Below are 22,319 nucleotides of genomic sequence, written 5' to 3' on the forward strand. Positions count from 1 at the left end.
CCAGTCTGGGCGACAGAGTGAGACTCCAACTCAAAAAAAAAAAAAAAAAGATCTCAAAAGAGATCAGAGCCCAGGTCACCAGCAAAATTTTTCCTCAGCCCCAGCGGAACAATTTTGCTGTACCCCAAATTCCTATATAACTATTATAATTGTAATTGCTTAATAGTTAGCATTGCTATAACCAAAGTCAATAAAAATTGGAAGAGCAGAAAGAGGAAAATGATGCTCATTTTTCAGAGCAGGAAGTAAACTGGCATCTTAATATATGTGTAGGTTAAAAAAAAAAACCTCTAATCCTTTTCTTAACCATAATGAGGTGTTTTGCTTGAAGATAACAGGAAAATAACCTAAACTAAAATATTGCTGATCTTCAGGAAATTTTTTTAAGCATAAGAGATGTTAGTTCTCAAAAGATTAAAGAAATTAAAGAAAAGGCTATAATTTTAGAAGCTTAGAACCTTTATGGTTTTTTCTGTGCTTGGTTTTAACAAAATGTATAAAATGATCTTATTCTTAATACCTCTTTTTATCTGTATATGCAGAGACATATCTGGAACGATTCTTATCAAATAGTAACACTAGCATTCTGGATGATCTGAAGGATTTCTTCCCCTTCCTTTGCTCTACTCTTTTCTGTGGCTTATACGTCTTTCATACCAAGCCTATAATTTTATTACAATAGAAAGTCACTTTTGGCCCAGGAATTTGGGAGGCCGAGGTGAGTGGATTGCCTGAGCCCGTGGGTTCGAGACCCACCTGGGCAACTTGGCAAGACCTCATCTCTACAATAAATCGAAAATTAGCCAGGTGGTACACCTGTAGTTCCAGCTACTTGGAAGGATCACCGGAGCCCAGCAGGTCGAGGCTGCGGTGGCCGGGAGCGGCCACTGCACTCCAGTCTGGGTGACAGAGTGAGACTCCAACTCAAAAAAAAAACAACAAAGTCACTTTTATTAAAAATAAAATATAATACTGTATTTGTGTTTTAGTTACAATATATGTGTACAGATAAGGACTAGATGCAAACAAATACAAGAAAACTGACATGCCAGGAAGGTAGCATTCGGGGTAAAAGCATTCTTCCTTTTAAAAATTTCTGTTCTATGTTACTATCATGTCTGGGCAGGTTTTTAAAAAAAAAAAAAAAAAAAAAAAGTAACAAACCCTCAGAGGTGAACTGAGCACATAAAGACATAAATGAAATCTCTTAGTGACAAAACACAGTTTGGGAAATATATTGGCTTTTCCTAGGGAAAAGCGGCAGAAGACCATTAAAATGAAAACATTACCTGAATGAGGCGATGGGTCCCCTTCCTCTCTCCGTGTCTCACCACTGGTCACAACAGAGGTGTTGGCAGTACCAGGCACTACTGCCACAGGTTGGGACATGACAACTCCATGATCCTCAACTTTGTCATCAAAGCTTCCCATGAGAGCCTTCCTGATAATGTCTTCTAGACCAAGATTACTGGCAGGATCAGCAAAAGAATGGCCTCTAGAGCTAACTGAGCCTGAAAGAAAATCAAAAGCATTTCTACGTATTTCTGAAATGCAGATCAGGAAACAGACATGAACAGACTACAGCTCTTCAGCCCACTGAATACACAGTAGTTGCCTAGAACACTACTGAGAGCCCACAAAGAGGCCATCTCAATCCACAAAAGATAACGCAGGGGAATCTGCTTCCCAGTTAATGAACAACTCAATTAACAGTTACCTTTTTGCAGTACCCTAGTTTCTACACTGTTCTTTAATGGTTTTGATTATCTTTTCAATAAGTATTTACTGAATCTCAATTTCCTTCTATGCTCCTGATTAAATCTTCCCTTACTAAATTATTTATTCATTTTTGCACATTGGAGCAGTCATTTCCCTGGTATACAGTTAGTACTCAGTACATATTTGTTGGACTGACTGCAAGTATACCAATTTTATATTGGTAAATAATGTTTTTTGAATCTTACCTGATGTAGTAACTGCCGGCAGATTAAAGATCTCAGTTCCTGGTTGAGCAGCTGCTACATTTAAACAAACATTAAAGTTAATTAAGATGTGACAATCATGTACATCAACATAAAAAAAAAATCCTATAATAAAATTATACTTTTTATTTCCATGATGTTAACCTTTATTTCTCACCCATTAAGTGAAAATAAAATGAAAAAAAAATTCCTGAAATAAAAAAGGAAATCAGGAAATAAATCAGGTAAGGTAGGAAAATAAAACCAGAAACAATAAGCTGGGTGCTATACTACACACTACTAATCCCAGCCAAGGTGGAAGGCCCAGGCTGGGCAACATAGCCTAAAGAAGATCCACCTTCTTTTTAAAAAAAAAAGCACTATAACCCGGAAAAGGAAAAGAAACTTTCCACTGCTGGAGAAAAACAAATAGGAAAACACTGCTCTCAGAACAGCAATCCAGGCTTCTTAGCAAAGAAGAAACCTTGAATTCTAAGATGACTCCTGCAAATACAAATAGTTATTAAGGCAGCATGAGATTTCATCTAGGGCAAAACTACCTCAATGAACAATGTGAAAATGATTGTGTGTTTCCCTACCATGGCTAACTGAAAACTCAGGATATTCCCTGCATAAGATAAAAGACTCTGTCTGTTGATTATTTTCATTCCTGCTGAGTATACAATTTGTAATTTGTGCAGTTTGAATGATAACAACAGATATCTGGGAACCACCTATAAGGTACTGTGCTAGAAGAGAAGAACTTAGGGATGTAAATGGTGTTTCCATCACTGTTTCTAACCTGATGCTGATAATATTAAAGAAAAAAGGGGGCTGGGCGCAGTGGCTCAAACCCATAATTCCAGCACTTTGGGAGGCCAAGGTGAAAAGACTGCCTGAGTCCACGGGCTCAAGACCAGCCTGGGCAACATGGTGAGACCTCGTCTCTAAAGTAAATTAAAAAATTAGCTGGGTGTGGTAGCGTGCACTTGTAGTTCCAGCTACTTGGAAGGCTGAGGTGGAAGGTTCGCTGGAGCCCAGCAGGTTGACTCTGGCGTCGCCGTGAGTGTGCCACTGTACTCCAGCCTGGGTAAGGGAGTGAGACTCCAACTCAAAAAGAAAAATAAAAAGCAGGATGCAAGTGTGTGACTAAATGAATGATGTCCCAAAGCATGTGGAATTTTGAATTAGGCTGCAGAAGAATGGACTCTTACTCTAGGAATGAGAGCCATCTGTGAAGCAGGAAGAATACATGGGCCTAGAAACTCACTTTGTTGATCAGAGAGGCTTTAAACTGACAAGAAGAAGAGAAAAATCTCCAGGAAGAACTATAAAACAATGACTGTGGAGGACAGTCTTCTTACTTATGGGACAGGTAACATGCTAAATAAACTGAACCTGAAATAATAAACCTTCAAAGTTATCACAAAGTCATTCACTCATTTATTTGGTTGACAGATATTTAATCAAGTAGTTATTAGGCTGAAATATAGTAAAATTATCTTCTTATTGATAATAGTTAGATGAAAATTTCATATAGTTAGCTAGTGATAATTAAATACTGTACTCAGTGTTCCTCTCCTTTGCTTATGGAGTTGACAGTGGTACTTTCTGAGGCCATACAAATCAGAATCACTTGGATAGCTTACTAAAAATGCAAATCTACATTCCTGGGAACTCCCAGTTCATCTATTTAATAAACACTCTGGGTAACTGTTACATATTAAAGTCTGAGGACCCCTGGTTTAAAACAGAGAGGCAAACTGTTAAGAGACAACATAGTAATTGCTCAGAAATGAGGGAAAGGGAAGGTAGTAGATGTGTGAGGGCCACCGATCACTGAGAAGGCAGACTTGACAGGAGGAGGTAACTACTATCAGAGGCAACAGGAGGATGGTGGCCAGACAGTAATGGGACAAGTGAAGAGAACTGGTAGGGAAGAAGGAGGAACTTTTTGTGTGGGGAGGTAGGATGTAAGTTTGGTTTTATATTTAATAAGCCAGTAAGACATTCAAGAAGGAATGAGGTCTGCAAAGATACATAAGTAGAGCTTAGGAGAAAATGCTGGACTCCAGATACAAATTTGGGAGTTTTTAGCATAGTAATTTAAACCCCGAGTGGACAATCAAGGGTTAGGCAAAGGAGGCTGAGCTTGTAATGAGACAGAAATGGCCAAAAAAGTAGAGGAAAAACAAAAAAACAGGAGAACACAGCATCTGAAATCCAGAAGAGAATATTTCTGGAGAAGGCAAGTGGCTCACTATGTCAAAAGCTGCAAAGAGATCAAATAAAGTAAACTGGCCAGGTGCGGTGGCTCAAGCCTATAATCCCAGCACTTTGGGATGCCAAAGTGAGAGGATTGCCTGAGCCCAGGAGTTCGAGACCAGCCTGGTCAACTTGGCAAGACCTCATCTCTACAATAAATTTAAAAAATCAGCCAAGTGTGGTGGTTTGTGCCTGTAGTTCCAGCTAGTTGGAAGGCTGAGGCAGAAGGACTGCCTGAGCCCAGCAGGTCAAGGCTGCAGTAGCCATTAGCATGCCACTGCACTCCAGCCTGGGAAACAATGAGACTCCAACTCAAAAATAAAATAAAAATTTTTTTTAAAAAGTTTTAAAACAAAGTTTATTAGTGAGATGAGAAGGAAAAAGGAAGAGTCATGGCAGAAAGACCTGCCATGGGCAAGCTTCTCAAAAAGTAAGTTTTAAAACATTATTTAAGTCATTGATATCCTTGGGAACACTGAGTGAAGTGAAGCTGTCTGGGTTGCTGACGGCTTTGATATCTCAGTTTTACTTCCCAGTGAGAGCTAAATGTGCCCTAGGGTCCCCACAGCCCACTGATTCTTTAATATAAATTACCCTTTCCACAATCAAAAATAGTTCTTGCAATTAAAAAGAATCCCACACTCTAAAGCAATTTTGCTAGTACTTGGCTTAAAACATTAACACACTTTATCTTCTATTAAAGTTAGGTACTTGTTTCATCATACATTTTCAGAGTAGAGACCATCCATCACACTAAAATACCCAACATAGGACTCTGTGCTCAATAAATGATTGTTGAATCAATGAATGAGAGTGCTACTGCCCAAAGACAATGTAAAACAGTAGGTAAAAGAGGAAACTATAAAGTAAGCTTCTTCAACGCATACATGGCATCTCCTGTCAAGAATTTCCACTACACGGGCAAGACAAAGACTAGAGAGAATGAGTGCAAAGTACTCAAAGGTGAAATGACTCTCAATTACTGGCTGCTGTAAGATCTGTGGGTCTCCATGCTTGGAAAAACTCATCTCTGGGTTATGAAACACAGCACCATATTTTTGTTGGTGACATTTAAGGAGCTATAAATAACAGATGAAATCTGAAACTGGAGACAAAATTTTAACAAAATTATTTTTTTTGAGTTGGAGTCTCACTCTGGCGCCCAGACTGGAGTGCAGTGGCCGCTCCCTGGCCACCGCAGCCTCGACCTGCCGGGCTCCGGCAATCCTTCAGCCTCAGTCTTCCAAGTAGCTGGAATTACAGGCATACACTACATGCCCGGCTGATTTTTTTATTTATTGTAGAGATGAGGTCTCAAACCCGCAGGCTCAGGCAATCCACTCACCTCAGCCTCCCAAAGGCGCGGGGTTACAGGCTGAACCACCGAGCCTGGCCAACAAAATTTTTTAATAAGAAAGGCTATCTATAAGCCCTACAGCAATTCCTGTCAGCATCCTGTCTTTCAGATTTTTTTTTTAGTAACTTAGAGCTAGAATAAGTTCACAAGTGACACTGGCTTATCTTTTTTTCTCTCTGATGTTCAACATTTATCAGTCACAAAGGGGCTCAGATCCAAACACATGTCCACCTGCCAATTTATAGAACATAGCCCACAATTTCTTTTGACAGGGTCAGAAGACTAGTAGATGGTAGATCACAGAAATAAAGCAGATCATAATGTACCCAGAGTCTTTCGCTGAGGAAAAGACAGATAAGACTAGGGGATCACGGTACAAGTGAGTGTGCTGGATAACAAAGTTATGAGGAGTTTCTGATTAATACATGCATATCAACCCAAAGGAAAGGTTCTGCCACAGAGCTTAATCTAATGTTATTTACCCACAATCTGATTAAGATGCTATGAGTATGGAACTATCAGAAGCCAGTTAGTCCATCATTAGAAACATGGACTCGAGTTGGAATGCCTGGGTTTGAACTGTATTCCTATTGCTTACTAGATATATAACTTACTCCAGTTGTTAAAACGCTCTGATTCTCAGTTTCCTCATCTACAAAATAGAGATAATTATAATATAAAACCTCTAGAGTTGTTATAAGGATTAAGTAAGATTCTATCTATACATGCTTAGCAGAGAGTCTAATATACAGCAAGTGCTAGATAACCTTTGCTAAATTATTATTGTTATATTTTTAAACAGTGAGATTATCAGAGTTGTATATGAATGCTGAATGACTCAACTGAAATCCAGAAAACCAGTGGTAGGGCAGAAAAAGTAGCTGGAGCAAGCACAGACTTTCTTGCCCTATTCTTGAAACTAACATTTGCAAAAGTAGGACAAGGGAGAGGTGTGGGTTAAGAATATCAAGAGACCTTGACATCTATATTCATATTAATAACACTGTAACTTAACAGTATATATAAGTTTTGTCAAAAAAAAAAACTAATATAATCTTAGGCTGCCTAAAAAAGATGCATTTAGCATATATCAATTCACACTTCTATATTTTTTATTACTCAGAACATACTGAAAGGCTAGGCTAAAGAAAATATTTTTGGTAGAAGACAATTAAGATGGTAGGGTACTCAGAACAAGGACATGTGATGAACTGATGAAATGGGATATAGTGGTGAAAAGACTTGTGACGATGACCCAGTAATCCATTCTGGGAATATCCCCAGAGGAACTCAAATCATTCTACAAAAAAGATATCTGCACACTCATGTTTACTGCAGCACTATTCACAATAGAAAAACATGGAACCAACTGTGCTGCCCATTGAAACTGAACTTGATTAAAAAAAGGGGGGGTACATATACACAATGGAATATCACAGACATAAAGACTACGCAGCAATGTCGATGGATTTGGAGTCTGTCATACTCAGTGATCTATCACAGAAACAAAGAATTGAGTACCACATGTTCTCACTCATAAGTGAACCCTGAACACTTATCATAATACTACAAGAAAGGGACTAGCAGTAGTGGGACACTGCTGGGGGTGGGGTGGGGGGGCAGGCATAAAAATCAGTAAGGGTACCTGATCCTAATCAAGGTGAAATGAAGGCTAATGGGACGCCCAAACTTCACCTGTACCTAGACCACTTATGTACCCAATCCTGATGTGTATCCACATCTTTAAAATAAAAAAAAAAGACTTATAAAGGACCTAATTTATAAAGGACCTCTCTTCAAATATCTGAGGGGATATAATGTGGAGATGGTCCAAATGGCTAAAACTAAGAAAAAAACCCCCACAACACTATGGAGAATTAATTCAGCCCCCTGTAAGAAAAAAGTATTCTAGACACAGCGTTTGTTCAAAGAGAAACTGGATAGTTTCAGAAAGGAATGAGTTCCTGCTCCCTAACTAGGAACTTTTCATGATCTGGCAGACATTTGAGAAGAAACTTTTAGGATCAGATGTGTTGGACAGATGCTCATTAAGAGCCTTCAAACTCAAGGATTACAGTAGAGGAAACATTGGAGATATTATAATTAATGCATGTTTTATTTGGGGTTCATGAAAGAAATCCCACTTACCCATATCAGAGTCACCTCCACCAGAAGAGTTCAACTTACGAAAAATCTCCTGTTTCTTTGATTTAACCATGGGTGATGTGTTTTCAAGCTTGGTGAAGAATGAAGGCAAGTAGCTTATACTCCCTGGTGAGCGGGAATCATTCCTGTTAGGAATATAATCAAGTCTATTATAATTATGTACTCCTAATCCTGGGGATATTTCTATCAGTAATATTATTCAAAGAGTGCTTCAAAAGCTACTGCCTCCCCATCCTGTGTTTGTGATTACAACTCTAAAAAACAATGTGATTATAAACCACTTAGTACATCATTTGAGGACAAAGTCAAATACTTTAGCTCACAAACAAAATCATAAAAATAGGATTAGAATCGAGACAACTTGGAGAATAAATTCTTAAGAAGGAATGAACAAAAAAAGAAGAATATTAATGGAAACAGCTTATCATGATGCTCTCTGCTTAACAGCACAAACGTTGATCTATTTATGATTACCACATAAATCGGTAACTATTTTACTAGCAGAATTCCTTTCAAGTACACTAATAGCACATTTGCCTATAAAATAGCAAGAGCTTGTACCTAAGCAATCAGCAACTGGACTTGAACAGAATAGCTGTATATGAATAAAACTGCTTACTTGTTCAAGCCACCTAAAAGATGAGTGGAGTTTAATGTAATGGGTTTTGTGTTTTATTGGCAGCTTCCTCTACTAACACATTTTTAAAAACAGGTTTCTCCTAACAGCTTGAGACCACAGCAAGGATCTAGCTAGAATCAGAGATTATAATAGAGAACACAAGGTTATTGACAACAAACCTGGCCATGTGGATTCAGTCATCATTGAAACACAACAACACTTACTGTAAGATAATTAAGACAACACTTACCATAAGATAACACTTACAAAAAAGATAATTAAGGTGATAGAAAAAAGACTAATACATGGTTCCTATACTCTAAAAACTCAGGGGAAAACATGTAAAAGTGTAATTAAATTGAACATCGTTCTTGTTCCAAAAATGGATTTTCTTCCTCATTACATTGAAAAGTACCAACATTTGTTTGGTTGCCTAGGAATATATACAATAAACAGCAACACACTGTAAGAAATGCACTAAGCAGCTTGGAGTTAGAAAGAACTAGACTCTTTCCCCCTTACTATCAGTATGACCAAGGGCAAATCATGTATTACCTCTCATAGCATCAGGGTAGGGTATTCTATACTAATAAAACATCATAAGTATGCACAGAAAGGAATTCAGGGACCATAAACTACTTGATACGGACAGAGAATAAAGTGTCAAGAAATGAAATTAGATGAGCAGCATAAGCCTGAAAATAAGGGTACTCAAATGCCATGCTAATTATTTAGTATTTAATTCTGTATGACTTTTAGAGAAATCACTCTGGTGGTGGCAAGAAGACTGACTGAAAAGGGGACTAAAATTAAAGGCATCTAATCCAAGCTAGGTGTAGTGGCTCATGCATGCCTATAATCCCAGCAATTTGGGGGGCTGAGGTAGAAGGCTCACTTGAGCCCAAGAGTTCAAGACAAGCCTGGGCAACATAGTGAAACCCCCACCTCTGAAAAACAAAAAGGTTAGCTGGGTGTAGTGGTTGTGCCTGTAATCCCAGTCACTCAGGAGCTTGAGGCAGAAGAATCACTTGAACCCAAAAGTTTAAGGCTACAGTAAGCTATGATTGCACCACTGAACTCTAGCCTGGGTGACATCAAGACTCAGTCTCAAAAAAAAAATCTAATAATTCATAGGATGGGGTCAGAGTTAGAAACAAATAAGATAAAATCCATAGGTGATCCATAATGCTTGGTACATGGTAAGCACTCAAATGTTGGCCAAATCAATGGGTGACCATCTCCTCCAGACAAACAAAGTTTTTAAAAAAGATCTTGAAGGACTTAATTCCAGAAGTATAATGAACAAATATTTAATTTATTTAAATATTTTTTTAAAAGCTAAAATCCACTAGCATTGAATTACTAGGAAAACAGACTAAACAATGAAGAGTCCCCCTCTTGCGCGCGCCTGTAGTTCCAGCTAATTGGAAGGCTGAGGCGGAAGGATCGCCAGAGCCCAGCAGGTCGAGGCTGCAGTGGCCGGGAGCGGCCACTGCACTCCAGTCTAGGTGACAGAGTGAGAATCCAACTAAAAAAAAAAAAAAAAGTCCCCTCTTGACATATAAGCCAAAATTGCCATAAAGCCAAAAAAAGAAAAAAGGCATCAACTTAAAGAAATCTTTAAGGCAAGACTCCCTGAAACCCCCAACACCCCTGGTTGAATAGAAGCTGTTGATAGGAAGTGCACATTCTCCTCACCTCTGCTCTGCAGGCTCTGTTCCCCTCTGAGACAAGAGCAGCATGGTGTCCTGTTTCTCGTGCACAACTGGAACCTGGGGTGGGGAGATGGGCTCATAGGGCTCCGAAGAGACGTGACTCCTCTCTGGGGATTTTCCAGGCCTACTACTGTAACATGTAAAATATTAGATTGTGCTTCAAAGGTTCACTAAGGTCCTAAACAGAAAATGGTTAACTCATGACTTCATTCAGGAGAAGAAATAAAATTTCCCAAATTCTATGAGTACTGGGTATTCACTATACATCTAGTTATTAAAAAAATTAGTCTGTTACTGCCACTTTATCCATGCATCCCCAGTAGACTCAAGATCACATCACCAGACAGTGCCACCAGACCAGCAACAGTGGCAGAAGCTCCATCCCAAGGCTCTGCATGTCCTTCAATCTCATATTCTATCCTATCCCTGGCCACGAACCCTCAAGGGTTTTACTGCCTATTTTGAGTCATGACTTAATAGGTCTTTCCTCATTAACTTAAAGGACTTCAATTTTAAAGAGGTTTGTCAAGTAAGTCAACATCAGCTCCTTATATCATTTTAGGGCTGAGAAGTTCTCTGCAATTTAGTATTTTTCCACCAAATACTATGTTGTTAAGGATAATGGGAAATGAACACACTGTTTATACTAAAAAAGTTTTTCTGACTTAGTGATTTCGCATATTAAGAGCCACCTGTGACTTTTAATATCTGCATTTATTACTATTACACTTAAGCATAATAATATATATTAGTTATTTCCTGTCCCAATCACCCTATCCAATTCTTAGAGGTAGCCATTTTATGACCATTTTTTAAGTTATTTTGGTCTTTATCTCCAAAACTCTAAATCATCTTTCACATTTACTTCTTGATTTATCAAACTTGAAACAGTATCTGTCAATTCTCTTCCATGAAAAGGTAAAGAACTGATTTACCTTCTCTATGTTGCTGCTCATTTTATTTTAATATTTAGATTGTCTGTTTTAATTTTACATAACGTTCTTCAAGCTTTTATATTTTCTTTTAAAAAATAAATTAGCAGCCGGGCTCGGTGGCTCAGCCTGTAATCCCGTGCCTTTGGGAGGCTGAAGTGAGTGGATTGCCTGAGCCCGCGGGTTCGAGACCCGCCTGGGCAGCAAGACCTCATCTCTACAATAAATCAAAAAATCAGCCGGGCGTGGTGGCGCATGCCTGTAATTCCGGCTACTTGGAAGGCTGAGGCGGAAGGATCACCGGAGCCCAGCAGGTCCAGGCTGTGGTGGCCGGGAGCGGCCACTGCACTCCAGTCTGGGCGACAGAGTGAGACTCCAAACTCAAAAAAAAAAAAAAAATAGCATACATACCCTTACTTTTTACCACTCTCCCCTGTGCACCCTCCAAATCCCAAAATCTGTCAACCATTTTTATATGACTTATAGTATTTACATCCTGTTCTAGAACTGCAGAAAAACTCTGTGTTTTGTTTATAGAACAAACATCAGCTGATGTTATTTTATAACACTATGGATTATGTGAACAATTTAAACTAAAAAATACAGGTAATTTTACTAAGGCCAATAAAAGAAATTTAACATTCTTCATTCAAATGCACAGGTGTAGTGAAGTAAAAATTGTAAGTGAAAAGTCTATAGGATTACCTTTTCATTAATTGCTCAAAATCTGTTACACAGTACTTTACATTAGGAATGGATCACAACTTTGCTATACAGCTTTCTGTGTTTCTTTGATAATTACATTGTATTTTTTTATTGGTTAAAAGAGAATGAATGTGTTTTCATCATAACCTCAAGACTATCCAACTTCTTCAAATGACTATGTCTGAGATCTGCTTCAAAAAATCCAATTTGGAGGTGGGACAACCAGGGATAAACACGAATTAAAACTGGTCATACGCTGACGATGACCAGAAATGGGTGAAGAATACCTGATGGTTTCTTATACTGGTCTGTTTTTTTTTATTATGCTTGAAAACTTCCACAATAAAGTGTTTTTTAAAAAGAAGATCATTCAGCTTCTTAGATATATTCTTCGTCTTTCTGTTCTTTGCTTACTTTGAGGGATTGGTAGGTGGACTGGAGAATCACTTCTATTGCCAATTTATATTTTTCATGCTCTTGAGTTACAATTTCCACAACTCTAATTCATCCATTCTGCATGTCTTCTAGGTATTTGCCAGAATTTTTGATCTGCTAATATCCCAGGCTGTTCTCATAATTCTTATGGTGTAATTCCCTTTGAATTACTTAATTATAATTTAACATGTGCTAACGCTTAGCACTTTGTATCAAAAATTTTGTGTCCACTTTTTGTTTTTAATTCAAACACAGAACATCAGGTAAAAAGATATGCTCTTTACCAGATAGCCCTGTCATATAAAGTGTTTCCTCCTGTGATGCCTCTATTTACCTCTCTTTCCTTTATTTCATGTCACCTTCTTAAACATCTATTGCTGCTAACCCAATAAAAACCATTGAGAGAGATAAACATTAAGAGAGGTATTATTCAGAAGGACCAATCAAGTGTCCCCAGCTACTACCAAACTACACATTTTTCATCACTGCCTTTGCAAACCAACAAACAGAACATAATCATCAACTTTTGAATATATATTAAAAAGACATAGTACCAAATGCCCAGACAGCGGACATTCCAAGAATAATATAGAGGAAAAGTCCTTATTTACCACTTTCCAGGAAATAAAGGCAAATAAACTTTAGGTGCATGAGCAACAAATTCTCTGTTTTTAGATATATTCAATTTGTTTTGCTATTGAGAAATTCACATATGATTTGAAATAAAGAACATACCAGCCGGGCTCAGTGTCTCAGCCTGTAATCCCAGCGCTTTGGAAGGCTGAGGTGAGTGGATTGCCTGAGCCCGCGGGTTCAACACCCGCCTGGGCAACTTGGCGAGATCTCATCTCTACAATAAGTCAAAAATTAGCCAGGCGTGGTAGTGCGCGCCTGTAGCTCCAGCTACTTGGAAGGCTGAGGCGGAAGAATCGCCGGAACCCAGCAGGTCGAGGCTGCAGTGGCCGGGAGTGGCCACTGCACTCCAGTCTAGGTGACAGAGTGAGACTCCAACTCAAAAAAAATAGAACATACCTTCCCCTGGATTTGTCCACAAGATTTTCTGGAGAGACTCTTGAACCTGGTCTTTGATGATGGACAGACTGAGGCTGGGATTCTGGGCTATAACGGTTTGATGTTTTAGTCCTCACAGGTGTAGACACCAAAGCAGATGGTGAATTTTGGAATGTAGAAGTGGGAGGCTGCTGGGGAGCCTGAGAGGAAACCTGATTTCTAGCAAAATCTTGTGTGATGATTTGCTGTGAACAAGAAGGAAGTAGTTAAACTCATTAAGTACTTAAAATAAATAAATAATCTAGATAGCTATGATTTTCTCTTTCTATATGAAATTTGCTTCCACATGATCAAAAATAAAAATTAACCAATAAGAATAATGAAAAACATACACAGATGTGATCAGCAAGTGTGATCAGCCGATGGGTTCTGGGCACTTGCCCCATCCCCTCTGCCTGTGAAGAAGGGGGTAGCTGCTGTTGTGGAGATGGTGATTCTTGCTGTGGGCGATAGTGATGTAATGGTCCTTCGTACTGTCTGGTAGTATCATCTAATAGAGAACAGATAGATGTCTTACTCCAGGTATGCCCCTGCCTCTTACTTATTATCAAAAAGTAAATATAATTCAGAAGAACACATAAAAGGATGTGGTATATAACTTTGAACAAATAATTTACAATATCTTCATCTGGGGGTAAAAAAAGTATTCACTAACACAAGTCCGAGGACTAAAAGAATAAGCTGTGAATGCAGAAGTAGGCAAACAAAATTAATATAAACTATTTTCTAAATCATTAAAATATAAAACGTAATTTATAGCTTAAAAGTCATCTTTCCTAAGTGCATTTTTAAATGTTTCTAAAGCAGACTCATATAAGACTACCCTAAAACAAAAGTTATTTCTTAACATGATCTGAACAGACAATTAGAAGCAAATAATAAATGCAAACATGAAAACATGAACATGGTGACTTAAAAAAGACATACTTTCTGCTTGATTTGCCTTAACAACCTCTGGCTGATAGGCCTGCAGTTTTTCCTGGGGTGGTGCAGGTGAGCTGGCAGGACTTATCACCTCAATAGCATCGCTAGGTGTTTCATACCTGTGAGAAGATACTTTAAGAAAAGAAAATCTTATTTTAAAACTAATCCTATGAAAAATTTTAAGTCTAAGTTCTTCAAACCTATTTGCGTATTTTCATTTTTAAATTCTGAAATGTCCAATGGCATTCCAGGTTAATGATAAACATTAACAAGCTTAATGGACTGTATCAAAGGTACCTAAGTACTTCCATGATGTTCCTAATCTCAGTAGGATATAGGACTTTCTGAAATTTTGTGGGTTTCAAGATATTTTTTAAAAGCCAGTAAGAAATAGTGAAATGAGGCAGAATAGTGAACAGATTTGTGATATTCTCCTGGGAGCTGAAAAAGAAATCACTAGGGAAAATTCATCAAAAGAGATTCATAGACAAATGAAACAGAAAATCTGAACAATTAATTGATTCAATTCTGTGAAACAATCTGTTCTTAGAAAAACTTTGAGATTATAATGCTGCTACATTATCACTGATGATTTTAAAGGTACAGATTGCATAACACTGTATAATGATTTTCTCAAATAACTGGAGTACTACTGACAAAAATTATTCCAAATAATTTTTTAGCACTGTATTACAATGTGAATATAAACAGAAATGGTAGGGAATATTTGAAGGGAAGTAAACTCATGGAAAGGGAGGATGTCAAACAACTCTGGAGGATGCCCATGTCAGATGCAGTTCCTAAGGTAACTGAGGGGCTATGCAATGAGGGTAAAGGCAGCTTTTCACAGTCTTGCCATGGCCTCAGAGCTAAGAATAAGGAAGAGGCAGGCGTAATCTTCTGCTCAGGAAAGACTATGAGAAAACTTTCAGAGGCCCAGAGGGCATATGATCTTGACTGAACATAGGTACAGAAAGTGGGAAATGAGCTCTACTATCTGGCTACCATCTGCTCCTTAAGTAGGCAACTGAACAGTCCTTCCTACACCCAGCCAGGTTGTGAAAATTGCAGTTACCTAGGTTTCAGTACACTCAGTCGACTGGAAATCTGATTAAATGGGATGGAAATTATCAATGAGGAACTAAAATAAATCACTATATATTCTAAGTAACTTACACTATTTTGCGACTTTTGTATCCATTGTTACTCATCACTGTTTATGTACCCAAAATTCTAAATCTCTTCCTCAGCAATTTCAATATTCAATCAGTAGAAAGTCTGATCCCAAACTTTGCTCACATTGCTCTTTTAAAGCCTTAAGGGGCAAGACTAAGATATTGTGCTACACCTTCAGGGTAAGGGAGGCTCTCAAGAGTCAAACTGAAAACCATACTGAATACTCATAAATAGCCTGTGGACTTTATGCAAGTCACTGCCCAGTGATAAAAAAGATAACCACACTCAGAAACATGAACATTCAGAAAAGAAGAGAACTTTCAATTTTCAGACCTTTTTTCTGAAAATCAAACTCCTACAGCAAGGTTTGGTTATGATGCAAACTGAAAAGAAATGTTTAATGCAATGATTGGGGAACCTGTAAGCTATATTGTTCAATAAGCCCAGGTGGGAACATCCAATGTGACTTCTAAGATATATCTCTTCCTCTGCTACTCATTTTCTGTATATAGAAAACCTAAGTTGTGAATTTTCCAAATCTCAGATTAAAAGGAAGACTTTTGTCTACACATTTCTTTTTTTTTTTTTTTTTTTTTTTTGAGTTGGAGACTCACTCTGTTGTCCAGGCTGAAGTGCAGTGGCATGCTAACGGCCACCTCAGCCTCGACCCACTGAGATCAGGCGATCCTTTTGCCTCAGTCTTCCAAGCAGCTAGAACTATAGGCGTGCACTACCACCTCTGGCTAATTTTTTGATTTATTGTAGAGACAAGGCCTTACCAAGTTGCCCGGGCTGGTCTCAAATGCACAGGCTAAGGCAATCCTCTTGCCTCAGCCTTCCAAAGTGCCGGGATTACAGGCTTGAGCCACCGCAACCGGCCCCTGCAGGGATTTTTTAGCCTAACAAGGGGACTAACTAATAAAAACACCTCCCTTTCTCTATTCTAGTCCATATTTCCTGCCACCAATTCTGATACGATTCTGGTTTTCCAAAAGTGGATTTTGTGGCTGGAAGGACAACGTTCTTCTTATAAGGACATGTCGTATTGTATTGGGGCCCACACATATAAGGTGCTGGGATTACGGGCTGAGCCACTGAGCCCTATACGACACCTTTTTAAGCTGCCTTCGTCTCTCTAAAAATGTCAACAATGGATAGATATGCACCAAAACAAATTATATTAGGCTAGTGAATACGGGGGAATACTCACTGCATTCTGGTGCATGAAAAATCATTTTTTCATGACTTCTAAGTCTACTCAATTTCTTTAATGGAGATAATAGAGAGATTACTACATATGATTAAATTACTTCCAGTATTAGCAGATGCCTGTTTAAATACCTGCTTTTTCTTTCTGGAATTCCATACAGAATTTAGGGAATAGTTTAAAAGAAATTTTAAAAAACAATTTCCTAGCATTTTAAGGCACATCTACGAATTCTAACAGATTTGCAGGTAGCCCTCATAATGACTAACCAGACTTGATCAAAACCCAACTTGCAAGAAAGGTGCAATGCAAATACCAATTTACCAATAATAAGGTAGTCTCATTTAAAAAAAAAAAATCTGTATCTTGGAAAAAGGACATTAGAGCCTGTGGGGTACTGACCTAAATAATGAACCATGTCCTAGCAAATGCTTCCTGAGAAATATTACCTCAGTAGCACAAAGCTTGACAATATATTCATCACCTTTCCAGTTAATAAGCTCTGCCATCTATCTACTTTGTATAAACGCTATAGCTTTCTTATGGAAAATACACTGATAGGCTTATACTTAGGAAACTGGGATATATAAATGATCATAAAACAGTAGAAAATACATTTTCGCACTAACAACCCACAAAACCTATTATATTCACCATTAAGCATTAGAGTTTTTAAATACCATATAGTTCTGCTTTATCTAAAAAATAAAGTAATTCTTTACTCAGATATCACAGTGTGAAACTCAGTTTGAGATACATACAGCTACTAGAAGAGTCTGAACTTTGAGAGCCACGTTCCCTTGCATCCTTGTCCGAGGCAATTTGCCGGGTGATGATCACGTCTATGAAGTTAGCTGCAGTAATGGTAGTCTTCCCTCGGGTCCTTAGCTCTTCCTCATATCTGGATTTTGGAGGAGGCCCTTTATCTTTCCCAGCCTCAGAATAAACTACTGAAGAATGAGGCTGGGGCTTGCCACTTGGAAAGGCTGAAGAAGTGTATAGACACTGAACAGATCTCTTCTCCACCTCCAGGGTTTTCTGCTCTAGCTGCTGCTGTTCACTAACTGCTGCTGACCTGCTTCTCAAATTTTCTTCTAACCTGGCAGCTTCATGCTTACTCTCTTTTGTTTTGGAAACATCCATCTGGGGTGCAGAAGCTGCAGCATCCACAAGAGCAGCCAGGGCATCTGCAGCAGTGTTGTAACGGGAAGCTGGCAGGCCTTGACTTATTGAAGGGCCCCCAGCAGGCAGTGGCCTGTAAATAAAACCAAAGCACAGCTCTGTGAAGGGAAGATCATTTACTGAGGAATGTGATGGGGTGATGGAAGGACAAATTGAACACACACACAAAAAAGCTTCAGTGGGCCGAATATCGCAACTATACTTAAACTACCACAGCCACAAATTTTAAAAAGCATATGAAAGACACTGTTTTTTGGTTTTTTTGTCAAAATGTGTATAAGAGACTGACATGATTCGCAGCTGAGCAGCTGGATCCAAAGGTGTGATTACACTGGTTCCATTGGTTCCCTGGAAAACACTGGGTCTTTGTTGTAGCATGGTCTCCTGAGTTCTTACTGAAGGGGAAGGGGAGCGAACATATCCATGACTGCCAGGTCGGCCAGGCTGTTCTGAGCCTGCAGTGGCAAAAAAAAAAAAAAAAAGAAAGAAAGAAAGAAGGAAGAAGTTAGAGACAAAAGGCTGCAACATTTATGGGTTGCTAATGTCCTAATATTCCTAAAAAGGAAAATGAGACAAGAAACCTGATATTCTACTTCTGGCCTTTCTAGAAACAAGTTCTACAAGTTTCTCAATAAAGGTGAAATTAAACCACAATAGTTAACTTGACATCCATTTCCATTTTTGTGATAAATTTCAATCTTGATAGAAACAAAAAGAGTACCAACAATAAAGTAATACTACAAATCAAAATTCATCTTTCAGATTTTCCTTCAAACTCTGGTGTGTGTGATTTTCAAAATCAAATTGGGTACAACTTTCTAATCATCATAATGAAATTAATTTACTACTTCTACACTAGGGTTTGAGGCTGTTTCATTCAACCACAGTTCCTCCTACTTTGCTTATTATCCACTCACAGGTAACGTTTCTCTCATCAAGCCCTCTCTTTTGAGGTGAAGTCATTAACACTACCCTCCTACAAAGCTAAGCTCCAGTAAATACACTTCTTCAATGTTTGAGATGTTTTTGTTCACTTAACTTTATCTCCCTCTAACAAAATCAGAGCTTGGACTTGGTCCGAACTAATTCACCTGGAGGATCTTGAACTCTCAAATTCCAGCATTAATCACTTCCTTCTCTACCTCCTCTTGTTCTGTGCCTTCACACCAACTTCCTCTTTTATTTTTATTTTCTCCTTTTAAAAATTTTTTTGAGTTGCAGTCTCACTTTGTCACCCAGGCTGGAATGCAGTGGCATGCTCCCAGCCACCACAGGATCGACCTGCTGGGCACCACAGGATCCGCTTCAGTCTTTCATGTAGCTGGAATTACAGCCATGCGCTACCATGCCCGGCTAATTTTTTGACTTATTGTACAGACAAGATCTCACCATGTTGCCCAGGCTGGTCTTAAACCCAGGGCTCAGGTAACCCTCTTGTCTAGGCCTCCCAAAGTGCTGGGATTATAGGCTTGAGCCACTATGCCCGGCCCACACCAACTTTCAAAAGTGTTCACTGGCCTCCTAATAGCTAGCAGTTTTAGCACACATCCCTCTTCTCACAGCTAGCACCACCTCAGGCAGTCTTCTCAGCAATTTTCTCTCTCCTAACCATTCATCAGTTTATATGAGCATTTGTTTAAATTTAATTTTTTAAAGAGGGTATTTTTCTGTTACCTAGGCTAGAGGACAGTGCAATAATAGCTCACTATAGCCTCAAACTCCCGGGTTAAAGCAATTATCCCGCCTCAGACTTCCTACTAGCTGGGACTACAGGTGCATGCTGCTACATGCAGTTAATTTTTATTATTTTTATAGTGACGGGGTGTAGTCTTCTGGCTTCAAGCAATCCTCCTGTCTCAGTCTTCTGAGTAGCTGGGATTATAGGCCTGAGTCACAATGCCCAGCTAATTTTTAAATTTTCTTTCTTTCTTTTTTTCTGAGTTGGAGTCTCTGTCACCCAGGCTGGAGTGCAGTGGCACGCTCCTGGCCACTGCAGCCTCGACCTGCTGGGCTCTAGCAATCCTCCCGCCTCAGCCTTCCAAGCAGCCAGAACTACAGGTGTGCATTACTATGCCCGGTTAATTTTTGATTTATCGTACAGACAAGGTCTTGCCAAGTTCCCTGGGTTGGTCTCAAACCTGTGGGCTTTAATTTCTTATTTTCTAGAGATGGGGTCTCACTGGGTTGCCCAGGCTGGTATCAAAATGGTCTTAAGTACTCTTCCTGCCTCAGCCTCCTAAATAGTGGGGGTAACAGGTACAATTCACTGAACTTGGTTTATATGAATATTTCTATAGGATATATTCCTGGATATGCAATTGCTAGATCAAAGAGCATTTAAAATTTTAATCTCCAAAAAGGTTACCCAATTACATTGCCACTGCCAACGTATGGGCAACTGTTTCTTCAGATGCTCTTAACACAAAATATTTAAGAATCTTCTTAAATGTCTGGTGCAGAAAATGGTATCTTATTGTCTTAAACCTATATATGTATTTTAATCAGTGGGATCACAAGCATTTAAAAAAATCGAGTCCCTAAGTTATGTATTATTAGCACAAAGTTTTCTTTAATTAAATCCATTTTTCATGTTTTCATATAATCAACATGGAATCATTATGGTGCTATCTAATACTTCATTAAAGCATTTCCTATGGTCAGATTCTTAGTGATTTTTATTTTATTTTTTATTATAATGGGTTATATCTAAATGTGCTTGGGCTTTGCAATCACTGAATTTTATTTATAGTAAATCCTCAGGCATGCTATTACCGGATCAAATATGATGACTAGCTTTTGGGCTCCTCTCATATACTGCTATCCATATTGATTTCAAAGGAGTTGTTTCCTATAATAATATGAATGTGACAACCTCCTGCCACTATGTCCTTCGGTTTTGTACCTACCTCTCTGAACATATTTCTGCTTCCTTTTGCCTCCACCTAAATCAGCCCTCCCAATAACATCTAAAGACTGACAAACTCCTCTTTTCATAATTTTGTGCTTTGGAAATCTCATTTAGGGTTAAGGTTAGTATTTGATAATACAGATATGGTCAATTACTTGATTTAATTGGAAGAACTGAAAAGGGCAAGTATCCCATAGGTAAGAACAGATGATGCACAAACACATCAGATTAAGTACAGGTTGATCTTCCCAAATCTGAAATCCAAAATGCTCCAAAATCTAACACTTTCTGAGTGCTGACATGACACTCAAAGTAAATGCTCAATGGAGCATTTCAAATTTCATAGTTTTGTATCAGGGATACTCAGATGGTATAATGCAAATATTCCAAAATCTTAAAAAATGCTAGTCCCAAGCATTTTGGATGAAGGTTACATCAAAATTAAGTATCATTATCTCTTTGCTTTCACTAATTATGCTCTATCTTAATTGTAGACCAATCTTGTTTTCATATCTTCCTCTCCCTATATCTAGTTATTGTTAAGTCCCTTTGATTTTACTTTCATATTCTTCCCAGAAGTTATTTTCTGGCCATTTCCAGTGTCAAAATATTTCAGGTCACCATTAGTATGCACATGAACTACTGACATTTTCACTGGCATTCTGGCACCAGCCACATCTACCTTCAGGGTTATAATTCATCTTATGCTACTCTTGTGTAAATATTCTTCTTATCGTGTCACCCGCTTCCTGGACACAATGACAGCATTTCATTATAATTCTGGATGCCACACAGCCTGCTAGCCATATTTTCCATTCTGCCTCTAAACTCAAGCTCAACAAGACCTTCATATCTAGGAGTCTTTGCTCTGGCTGCTCTTTCAGGTTTAAGAGCTTCATGTCCAGTACCTTAAGGCCTAACTATGCAGCCCACTACTTGTGCCAAACCAAAATTACACCTTTTTCATGACAATTTCATTTTTCCTGTAAAATTCATCTCTCCACCATCTTGACTTCTACAGCACTTTCACCTGTTTTCCACTTGGAGCCTGTAATGACTTTCTGCCTTAGAATTTTTGTTTGTATCTCCCAGCATTTAGTACAATGACCCACCACACTAGGTTGCCAAGAGTATCCAGAAGATGGAGAAGCAGAGCTTTTCACTAACCTGGCCGCAAGTAGAGGTCAGAGGAAGCCACAGCAATCCTCTCCCGCTCCTTCTCCCGCTCCCGCTCCCGTTCCCTCTCAGCATTTGCAGCTGCTGCAAGATGTGTTGGATGTCCTATAAAACACATAACTTTGCAATTTAAAGACAAAAATATCAACCTATTAGAATATCACATAATTTTGAATTTCATAAGATTTTTAAAAAGCTTCAGACTTATGATGGAGGAAGTTTGCCTTAAGAGTCTTTCATAATACTGGGGGCGGTAGCTCATGCCTGAAATCCCAGCACCTTGGGAGGCAGAGGTAAGAGGACTAACTGAGGTCAGAGGTTCAAGACCATCCTGAGCAACACAGCAAGACCTCATCTCTACACTAAATCAAAACAATAGCTGGGCATGGTGGCACATGCCTATGGTTCCAGCTACTTGGAAGGCTGAGGCAAAAGGATCACCTGAGCCCAGCAAGTCGAGGCTGCAGTGGCCATGAGCGTGTCACTGCGCTACAGCCTGGATGACAGAGTAAGAATCCAA

The 22,319-nt window shown here is 38.7% G+C and overlaps 1 protein-coding gene across 8 annotated transcripts in view; it reads right to left on the bottom strand.

The window, feature by feature from the left end:
- NCOR1 (nuclear receptor corepressor 1) overlaps positions 1-22,319 on the bottom strand; it is a 147,778-nt gene that overhangs the window by 7,739 nt on the left and 117,720 nt on the right. For 6 of the 8 annotated variants that reach the window (XM_021714775.1, XM_021714774.1, XM_021714772.1 and 3 more), the window contains 10 exons: positions 21,791-21,904; positions 18,005-18,170; positions 17,295-17,788; positions 14,154-14,282; positions 13,559-13,716; positions 13,188-13,411; positions 10,067-10,213; positions 7,732-7,874; positions 1,965-2,018; positions 1,290-1,511 (listed from right to left, as the gene is read on the bottom strand). In XM_021714775.1, the coding sequence (XP_021570450.1) occupies positions 1,290-1,511; positions 1,965-2,018; positions 7,732-7,874; positions 10,067-10,213; positions 13,188-13,411; positions 13,559-13,716; positions 14,154-14,282; positions 17,295-17,788; positions 18,005-18,170; positions 21,791-21,904 (1,851 nt within the window). The remainder of the gene's footprint in view (positions 1-1,289; positions 1,512-1,964; positions 2,019-7,731; positions 7,875-10,066; positions 10,214-13,187; positions 13,412-13,558; positions 13,717-14,153; positions 14,283-17,294; positions 17,789-18,004; positions 18,171-21,790; positions 21,905-22,319) is intronic. The other 2 variants (XM_021714770.1, XM_021714769.1) reach the window with 2 other exon arrangements.

Source organism: Carlito syrichta, unplaced genomic scaffold (genome assembly GCF_000164805.1).
Source record: "Carlito syrichta isolate Samal-C Ts95f unplaced genomic scaffold, Tarsius_syrichta-2.0.1 Scaffold305756, whole genome shotgun sequence".
Taxonomy (NCBI): Eukaryota; Metazoa; Chordata; class Mammalia; order Primates; family Tarsiidae; genus Carlito; species Carlito syrichta.